Genomic DNA, 10,279 nt, shown 5'->3' on the forward strand with positions numbered 1-10,279 from the left:
ATACAAAAGGTTGGAAAATTTTTGGACAACTCCCCAGGGCCGGGCTTTGGAAGGCCGTATTAACGAGAGTCAATCAAGCTCCGGCTGCAGGCGTATATGTGTGTGCCAGTTCTTTAACACAGTAGAAATCACAACTTGCTGCATGATCAAAATTCTACATGTGCTACTCCTGAACCCCAATGACTTCCAACGGTGTTAAATTACCCCTTGATCTCAAAGCAGAACAAAACAACAAAATGCCACACCAATAGTGAATACATAAAAACAAACAACTCCTTGGGCCTCAAGGGGAGGCTGATGCACAGGCCACGGCTGCCAGCGTGCAGCTGGGCTTCCCAGGGCAAACAGCAACACACGGTGCATCCATCAGAAGCTGAAAGAGCCCTCAGGGAAGAGAGGCCAACTCAAGGGGCTGAGCACGGGACACCCTTCTTCCTGCCGGGCTGCTTCCCCTCCTCTGGTTTCTTTCTGTCAGTCCTCAGAGAGCAAGGAGATGCTCACAGCCTGTCACCAGCACTTACGGGTTGGCTGAAAGGCCACAGGTTGGGAAGACCAACAAGGAAACGGGGGAAAACCTGCACTGCACCATGTCAAGGGAGAGACGTGAAGCCGACCGCTTCATCGCCCTGCGATTGCCAGCCCGAGCGAGGGACGTTCTGACCAGCTACTGAAAGAGGCAGCACCAGGTTTAGAAAGTTCGCTTCAATTTTATTGCGTACAAGAAGATTTGGCTTCTATTTATTGCCCCGCCCACACCCCAAAATGAAACCCCAGTGCCCAGGATTGCCGCTTAGCAATCAGTCACTCAGCCTCCAGTCAGACCCAAGGAGAAGCCAAACCCCGGGGCTACGTCACCTCCTCCCTCTCCAGTCCCAGCCAGCCCTATTTCAACCTAACCCTACACCAGGCCTGGACCTCAAGAGACACACCCTGAAGGAACGCAGCGTCTCCAGCTCTTGCCATACACCAAGTCCTGCCTATGTGAAGCCCTCATTGCTTCTAACGCAGCACAAGTCCTTCCTGTCCAGTTCACTTCCATCATCTCCACCGTCCATGACAGGGAAAGCACGGCTGTGCCAGTAAACTGGACTGTTGAGTCAGCAGCTCTTGGTGCCACCTCCGAGGAAGTGTTGCAGGTGGTTCTGCTGTCCTTTGTAGCTTCTTGCTCAAGCCCTCATCGTTGCTTTCTGCTTTCCTTCTCGGCTTTCTTCCTCAGCTGAGTAGCGCTTGCCTTGCCTCGGCAAGCTTGCTGCAAGAGGGAAAAAAGAGGCACTATTTCACTCACGCACGCTGCCAGCACAGTCTGACTTAGAGAGCTGCTCGCAAGATATCCCTGGGCTACGAACCCAAGAACAAGGAAGGACACAAAAGTCACATCTGCATTGTCTGTTACCGCATGCCAAGGAAGAGTCCTCACACTCGAGCACTGCCCCACTTGCAGCTGAGGGGAGGAGGAGCTGGAAAGGACAGGTGGACAGAAAAGAAGGGAAAAGCTGAAGAGGCGAGAATCAACTTCTCCCCGAGGCAGATCACACCTTTGTGGCCACTCTTTTAGGAATGCTCACCATTCCTAATCCTAGCGTTAGCAAGATGAAAATTCACCACCTACCTTTTCACGCTCCTCGCGTACGCACTGAGGGCCGTGCCGTGGCTGTGCTGCACAACACCAGCGACTGAAAGAAAGCACGCAGAGAGCGGATCTGTTGCAGACAGTGCCAGGAGCTGTGCTTGAACAACGCTTACGGTAAGGCACGCCTACCTTGCAATGGCCACACTTTGGGAGCTCTGGGACACAGCCACGTGTTGCTCTCCTGAGTCCCAGCTCCATTTCTCAGCCACTCACGCTCTGCTCCTCCATGTTCTGCAAAGGAAAAGTCCCAAGAGGGAAATTCAGTTCATCGCAGATGTCATCAAACTGTCAGGGCAGTCGCACTCATTGCTCGGGGTGAGCAACCAGCTGCATGCTTACCCAAGGAGCAGCGGTTACTTTTACTTGAGTGTAACAGCCAATGCCTGACTGCAAGTACGAACACTAACCTATGCCTAACTCTAAAATAACAACAGAAACCTATACCTAACTCTAAAATAACAACAAAAACCTATACCTAACTCTAAAATAACAACAAAAACCTATACCTAACCCTAAAGAACAAACAGGAACCTATGCCTAACTCTAAAAAACGAACAGGAACCTATCCCTAACGCTAAAACTAAACTGAACACTAACACTAACACTAATCTAACACTACCATCAACAAAAACATAACAAGCACCTAACCTAACAGGGGGAAGAAGGAACTGGGGGCCCACAGAACCAGAGGAGCAACAACGTGGAGGAGAAGATGATGTTAAATAATGCCACCCAGCTAATGCTGGGGGCAGGGGCCGCGCAGCAGGAAAGGAGCCGAGTGCCTGGACCAGCGATGGTGAAGCTGTGACCATGCCAACGCGGGGCCTGGCACGGTGGTGTGGTGCCAGGCCAGCTATGCCGCGGGCGGATCCACGTCCATGGGCTCCTCTGGAGGGGGATCCACCTCCATCGGTTCCTCCGGAGGGGGATCCACCTCCATCGGTTCCTCCGGAGGGGGATCCACCTCCATCGGTTCCTCCGGAGGGGGATCCACCTCCATAGGCTCCACATGGGTGGTGGTCACAGGGCTGGTCCAGGCATGATGGATAATGGCTCTCTTACCCCTCCTCTGCCTGATGGTCATGGCGGGCCCCCTCCTCCTTCTGACTCCTAGGGCCCCCAGCTCCATCCTCCCACCAGAAACTTCAACCCTCGCCCTCTTTGCAGCAGGCATGGCTGTTAACTGCCACAACTGTCAGAGGCATGCGGCAACGGTGACCATGGTGACATGGAGAGGGTTCTAAAATGGCGGCCGCACTGCTGGCACTGGAGTTCCACATAGGATGAGGAGGGGGCTGGAGGGCAGGGCATGGTACGGGAGCTACAAGGTGCTCCCTGTGCCCAGCGGGCAGCCCTTCTCTCTGGCCAGCAAGAGGGCACAGACCAGCCGGCCCCAAGTAAAGGGCCCTCGGCCTCCTTCACCCTCCTTCACCCTCCCCCTTCTTCCACAAGGGAATCTTTTTGGGCTGCCATACTGTTGTGGTTTTGTATTTTTTTCTATTGGTATTTCACATCATAACATCATCTGGAGATCATAGATTGATCAGTCAATCATATTGATCTAGATAAGTCCGTGACACAGACGCAGCACGCAGCAGCTCCTGATGGGGCTCCTGAGCTGAGCACCAACAACGGCAGGCTCCAAAGGGGACCTGACTACGCCTGCCTCCTGGGACACACAAGCTCTGCTTTCCATAGTCGCACCCAGCGCCTCTCCTTGTGCGGCACCTCGGCGGATTCAACCCTTACCTACAATTAAGACCTCTGACTGAATTGGAATTCCAGTCACTCTGATTACACCCCACATCCCTGCTGCAGGCCCTCCCACATGCCCACGTGCTGCACCCAGCCACACCGGCTGCCACAGCCCCGCAGCCAGGCGGGGGGTTGGTGCTTCATGATCCTTGAGGTCCCTTCCAACCCGGGTCATTCTGTGATTCTGTGATCGGGTTGAAGGGGCTGGCACTGCCCTGAAGGTGAGCGAGAGAAGTTGGCAAAGGAAGGGTGAGTGGCGGGATCCGAGGAGGGCGTTTTGTGTTTGTGTGCGTGTCTGTTGTTTGCCTGATGTGTTTGTGTGCGTTGTTGTTTCAGGTGTCTGAGTGAGGACTCCCTGTGGGAACTGGCAGCAAGCAAAGGAATGGATCGACGGGCCTGGGCGCCGTGTTGGACTGCGGCTGTGGAGCCAACGAAGGTGTGTCCAGTGTCCTTCCTTACATCATTGACTATGTATGAGGTGTACCTATATCTGTGTAACCATTTTACAAGTCAGGGTGCAGGTTTTTGGTGGGGTCCTGACAGTTCCTCAGCTAGAACCCTCTTACCCCTTTGAGACAGGCCGCTTCCGTCTGTAGCTGTCATGCCAGGAGCCAAATAAATTGCCCCATGGTGAAAAACACCAAGACTCCTATGTCTGCACCGACTCTTTAACCATTTGTTTAAGAGGTGGGTTTTTAGGTCCAACTCAGTATCCCTCCCTGCCACTGAAAGTACAGATGCAATAACCACCCGCACACCTGTTCCTTCGATTACCCGCCCCAGTCCCCTGAAATCATCTTTGATAGCCTTCAGGCTTTTTTTACTAACTTCTTCACTGCCAGCCTGAACTATCAGCAGGGGATAGTAGACAGAAGGGCAGATCAGACTGGGAAGTCTCCCAGCAATGTCCCTGACCCGTGCCCAGGGGAGGGAGCACACCTCCCTGCGGGTAGGGTCGGGCCAGCATATAGGGCCTTCCATTCCTCGCCAGTAGGGTCGTGCGCCCATGATGGCAGTAATGAACAAACTGCTGCATCACAAAGATCTTGGCCTGATTAGAAATCTTTGAGTAATGCTGTTACAGCAGACAGAATGTGCTAAGCGCAAGTAGTCTCCTGCACTTCACATCCTTGCTACTTTGTTCTGGGTGTTGTCACTGAGCAGCGTCTAACACAAATTCTGCCCCGGTCAGCTGGCTGCCTGAGCTTGAGCCCTGATGGCAACACTGTGTGCTTACCCAGGAGCAGCGGTTACTTTTACTTGAGTGTAGCAGCCAATGCCTGACTGTAAGTACGAACACTAACCTACGCCTAACTCTAAAATAACAACAGAAACCTATACCTAACCCTAAAGAACAAACAGGAACCTATGCCTAACTCTAAAGAACAAACAGGAACCTATCCCTAACGCTAAAACTAAACTGAACACTAACACTAACCTAACACAACCATCAAAACAAAGAACAGAGCAAACACCTAACTACAACAGGGGGAAGAAGGAACTGGGGGCCCACAGAACCGGAGGAGCAACGAGGTGGAGGAGAAGAAGATGTTAAATAATGCCACCCAGCTCATGCTGGGGGCAGGGGCCGCGCAGCAGGAAAGGAGCCGAGTGCCTGGACCAGCGATGGTGAAGCTGTGACCATGCCAACGCGGGGCCTGGCACGGTCGTGTGGTGCCAGGCCAGCTATGCCGCGGGCGGATCCACGTCCATGGGGTCCTCTGGAGGGGGATCCACCTCCATCGGTTCCTCCGGAGGGGGATCCACCTCCATCGGTTCCTCCGGAGGGGGATCCACCTCCATCGGCTCCACATGGGTGGTGGTCACAGGGCTGGTCCAGGCATGATGGAAACGGGCTCCTTTCCCCCTCCTCCATTTGATGGTTATGGCGGGCACCCTCCTCCTCTTCGGTTCTGGGGCCCCCAGCTCCTTCTCCCCACTTAAATCCTCACTACATTCCTCTCGCCCTCGCTTCGTGCTGGACATGGCTGCTACCTGCCCAGCACTCTCAGAGGTGAGTGAGTCGGGTGGAGCCGCAGCTACCAAGGTGACAGCTGTGACATGGGGAAGATTCCAAAATGGCACCTGTGCTGCTGGGAGTGGTGTTCCGCATAGGATGAGGAGGGGGCTGGAGGGCAGGGCACGGCACGGGAGCTACAAGGCACTCCCTGTGTCCAGCGGGCAGCCCTTCTCTCCGGCCAGCAAGAGGGCACAGAGAGCTGGCCCCGAGAAAAGGGCCCTCGGCCTCCTTCACCCTCCCCCTCCTTTCATAAGGGAATCCCCACTTTGGGCTGGGCACCCACATGGAATCATTGAAACTACAACCTACTACTTTGCTTCTACAGCAAGACTATTGTACTGAAATACTACTGTACTTAAAGCACCTGCAATCACACTACACTCGTTTTTAATATTAAACTCTCAAACTTTCATAGCAAATAATAACATCCGCTCACAAAGAAAATGTGGAGAGGCCACAAAAGAGAAATACCACTCATGAAAACATTTGTATTTAGACATTCAAACTAACAACGTACTTTGTCTTTACCTAACCGTACCATTCTGTGCTAGAAATACGATGTTTTGCTGTAGAGTATAACTTGGAGAACCCAAAAGCAGCTAAAACCTGCTCCACTCAGTAATTTGACCATCCGCTGATATTTGGTTCTTTTCTCCCTTGCTTTCTAGTTGCTCACTCTTTAGACACACGCAAATCACATTGTCAAGGACTACAAAAACACTGTTAGCCAAAAAATTTATGCTGGCAGAATCTTAACGTTAGAAACGTGTAAATTGGTTGCAAAGAAGAAAGTGAAGACCAACACAGTAACCAAATACTAACTGATACATAAGGCTTCTCTCACACATCCTGAAAACAGAACCGCCAGCCTTAATGAACTTTGCTCTTCAGACACTGACTGAAATGCAAGTATTACCTTGTCATGGTTTAATAATTTTGTAATTTTGCTATCAGTATTCCACATCATAACATCATATAAAGCATGAATAGTTTTACTGAATCTGCAACTTACAGAAGAAGAGTACATCTCCCAGAGAACAACACGAGGTCACGGGACCTGGACACTATATTAACTCTGTCGCAGGCTAGACTGACGTCTTTCGAGTTCTGGCGTTCAGGGGAGTGTGTGGGAGCCTTCACCGTTTCGCCTAGATTTACAGTAGGCCTCTCGGTTTCGGGACTCATTCTCTCTCCTATTTTGCTTGATTCGTTAGCTCAATTTTCAATTATATTGTATTATACTGTGTTATCCTGTATTTCGATATAGTAATTTAGTAAATAAGTGTGCCTCCTTAGATTGTTGCTGCTGTTTTCTTTTCCTAATTAACTTTTTTTCCTTTCGGCCTAGGGCCCCTGCTGGGCCCACAGTCCCTGTCACGGACGCAGGTGGATTTTTAGTTTAAACCGTGACATACCTGTAGCAGCCTGGATCTGGCAATAGTCAAAGAATCCTTTACGTCCAGCTCCTTAGCATCAAAAGACCACAGATACTGCTGGGGCAGAATTTCATTGAAGCCTTCAAAAGAAGCTTGTGTCTGTTCCTCAGTGCCTCGGGAAAGTCTCCATTCTGCTACCAGCCTGGAAAAGACACAGAAGGATCATTTAAAACAGGCTACGCTAACCCAAGTTCATCTTTGTTAGTTTGTTTTGAAATGAACCGTAAGCTGTGTTAAGAAAAATGATGGAAAGTGCTGGGGATAGAGCACTGTGTAACTGTATTCTAATTGTATTCCCAACCTTCACCCTGCGCAAACAATTTTAAGTTAAAACCCTATGTTTCCAACCACTCAACTGCAGAAAGCATTTTAGGCTCCAGTAGAAGGCAGCATCTACTCACTGATGATATTAATGAGAGCACAGGAGTCCCTTGCTGTTCGGAGGAAGAAAAAAATGCAGAGCTGTGTTCATCTAATATGTTCCATATTTGTTTCTGTCAATCACGAAACTTTGCTCTGTGGTAGAAACTCCACTCTCCATTAAGAAAAGGGAGAAAAGCAGGCAGGAGACCCAAAGAACCTGAACCCAGGGAGAAGCAGATATTATGCTGAATTCAAGCCTAACCTGTCAGGAGAACTGGAATCGAAAGGAGAGAACGCAACACAGGACACAGAGTGTGACAAAAGAACATTGCTTAAGCTGCAATCTGAGCTCTGCCCGGCTTCCTCAAAACCAGAAGAGAACGGTCTTCTGCAGGTACTCCCTCCTCTCCATCCCAGTGAGTATTTGGCACAACTGCCAATGCCAATACGTTCCTTCTGCAAATGTCACCGTTTCTGTGAAACCTTTCCAGATGACTCGTGACTAAAGCAATTTCTACTCCCTCATTCCTCAAAACCTTCCCACACAAAAGCCTTCACAGATCAGATGGTAAGAAAGAGGGAATTCTACGGCCACAGCAATAAAGCGCGCAGAAAGCCCATCTGTTGCAGACAGAGGAGTGAGCCGTGCTTAACCAACACTGCTTCAGCGCACGCTTACAGTAAGGCACACCTACCTTGCGCTGGCCACGCACGAAGCTCGTGACGCAGCTCCAGGCGGCTCTCCTGGGGCCCAGCTTCATTTCACGGCCACTCACGCTCTGCTGCTGGACATTCTGCAACGGAAAAGCCACCGGATGCAAATCCCATCCCTCGCAGATGGCATCAGACCTCCGCTCTCATGGCAGTCACCACCGCCCTGCCCTGGGCAGCGCTTCCACTGCCCTTGCTCCTGCCACAAGACACCAACGTCTGCTTCTAACGCGGCTCCACCATGGGATCCTGTATGCAACAGAAAAACACACGGAGGCTGCCAGCCACTGCAACACGCGCGCTGTGAAACCCCTGGCACTGCTGAGTCCCAAGAGCAGAGGAGAGAAGCGTTTGCCTGCCATGGATGGGCTGCGGCGGGATTGAATCCTGCCTTCGAATCGGGACACCCCCAGGGAGAGCCTCCCTGGGGACCCAAAGACTGAAATGGAGGCAAGGTAACACTCTGCTATAGAAAGGGAAAGGGGAACTTCACAGAATCCGAGACAAAGGGTAACTGCAGATAGTTTACATTTAAAAGTGCAGGGATAGGGGGAATTACAGACACTTAGTCAAAATAAAACCAGAGAAGAGGGCAATAAAGATAAGAAGAAATTGTCCGGAGACCTCTGACAAGAAGAAGGATTAGATACCCCCGGGCAAGATGATGCTGACATGGGAGAACGATACCAGCAGATAACACCAAGAAGAAAACAGAAGAAGAATTTCACCCCAAAACAACGGCAAGGGTCGCGGGGAACGGGGTCCTAGGGAATGTAATGAATATGTAATCAAACTGAGGAGGAGACTATTGATTACGTATTAGCTTAACCTATATCTGTAACACACTTTTCTCCTTACGGTGTGCAAGTTTGGTGGAGCTCTCCCGCTTGCACCCGGCGCTGCGCAACGCTGGAATAAACATACCTGCTTTAGAACCCATCTTTGGGTTATAGAGTTTGATTCCGCAAGTCATCTTCCTGCCGCACAGCCCAGCACGGCCGGAGCCGCACCACACGATCCGGGCCGGGGCCGGCTCAGGCTCTGCCTCCAGGCTTTTGGGGCCGGCCGGGTGACTCCGCAGCACAGCGAGACCGTGGAGCCGCCCGGGAGCCGCCTCTGGGTGCCGGCAGCGCCGCGAGCTCCTCCCCCGACAGCCCCTCCGTGCCCCCGCCCCGAGGCCCGACCCCGTTCGCAGCACAGAGCCCGCTCCTCCCGGCCCCGCTCATGGCCGCCATGCCGCCATGGCCCGGAAGTGCTCTCCGCCGCCTGCAGGAAGCACTTCCTGTCACTGGCACTGGCACTGTCACGTGGCTCAGGCCGGGCTGGGGCCTGTTGGGGGGGGGCGGCTGCCGGAAAAGGACCCAAAATTCACGTCTCATTTCGTGTCTTTCCTCTCGCTTTCCTTCCTTTACCTTCCCCTTCCCTTCCTTCCTTCCTCGCCCTCGTCCCCTTCCCTTCACCACCTCCCTGTGTCCATTCCAGTGCCTGGCCACCCTTTCTGAGCAGTAATACCTCGTAGTGTCCAGCCTGAATCTCCCCTGTCGCAGCTTGAAGCCATTCCCTCTGGTCCTATCATTAATGACACGAGAGAAGAGGCCGAGCCCCAGCTCACTACAGCCTCCCTTCAGGAAGTTAGAGAGAGCAATGAGGTCTCCCCTGAGCCTCCTCTTCTCCAGGCTGAACAATCCCAGCTCCCTCAGCCGCTCCTCATACGGCCTGTGCTCCAGACCCCTCACCAGCTTTGTTGCCCTCCTCTGAACGCGTTCCAGGGCCTCGATGTCTTTCTTGCACTGAGGGGCCCAAAACTGAACACAGCACTCGAGCTGCGGCCTCATCAGTGCTGAGAACAGGGGGACAATCACCTCTCTGCTCCTGCTGGCAACACTGTTTCCCATGCAGGCCAGGATGCCCTCGGCCTTCTTATTATACAGCAAAGGAATCCCCTGAAAAGGAAACCACAATATCTGGCAACATGAAACAAAGTTCTGATTCGTAAAAGACTGGCAGCAAGGCCTGAATCTCTTGTGTCATCTGCTCTTGATGTATCACATTAGCACTAGGTGGAATGCAGAAGCTTCCTGAGACGTGATAATCAAAACCTAGTCCAATGCCTTTAAAAAAGCCTTTAAGAGATTACTCCTCCTTGTCTGTTTAAAATAAACTTAGGTAATACAAAAGGTTGGAAAATTTTTGGACAACTCCCCAGGGCCGGGCTTTGGAAGGCCGTATTAACGAGAGTCAATCAAGCTCCGGCTGCAGGCGTATATGTGTGTGCCAGTTCTTTAACACAGTAGAAATCACAACTTGCTGCATGATCAAAATTCTACATGTGCTACTCCTGAACCCCAATGACTTCCAACGGTG

At 51.8% G+C, this 10,279-nt stretch overlaps 1 protein-coding gene across 3 annotated transcripts; it reads right to left on the reverse strand.

Moving 5' to 3' along the window:
- Nucleotides 1-687: 687 nt before the first annotated feature.
- LOC146757751 (uncharacterized) lies at nt 688-10,100 on the reverse strand. Of its 3 annotated transcripts, none has more exons than XM_085520035.1 (6): nt 8,840-10,100; nt 7,900-7,998; nt 6,821-6,983; nt 1,760-1,861; nt 1,610-1,673; nt 688-1,249 (listed from the first exon to the last, which is right to left on the reverse strand). In XM_085520035.1, the coding sequence occupies exon 1, from the start codon at nt 9,808-9,810 to the stop codon at nt 8,950-8,952; it is 861 nt and encodes a 286-aa protein (XP_085376161.1). In that variant the 5' UTR covers nt 9,811-10,100; the 3' UTR covers nt 688-1,249; nt 1,610-1,673; nt 1,760-1,861; nt 6,821-6,983; nt 7,900-7,998; nt 8,840-8,949. The 3 variants fall into 3 exon arrangements, with proteins under 3 accessions (XP_085376161.1, XP_085376160.1, XP_085376159.1); XM_085520034.1 differs by having other exon boundaries at nt 7,900-8,164; XM_085520033.1 differs by having other exon boundaries at nt 7,900-10,100.
- Between the last annotated feature and the right edge of the window lie 179 nt (nt 10,101-10,279).

The sequence above is a fragment of the Coturnix japonica genome, chromosome 19 (assembly GCF_054131305.1).
Source record: "Coturnix japonica strain WE chromosome 19, WE-NBRP24, whole genome shotgun sequence".
Taxonomy (NCBI): Eukaryota; Metazoa; Chordata; class Aves; order Galliformes; family Phasianidae; genus Coturnix; species Coturnix japonica.

What these genes read in the sequence shown, in the direction of transcription:
- LOC146757751 (XM_085520035.1), bottom strand. Translation starts at nt 9,810, where the DNA reads ATGGGAAACAGTGTTGCCAGCAGGAGCAGAGAGGTGATTGTCCCCCTG.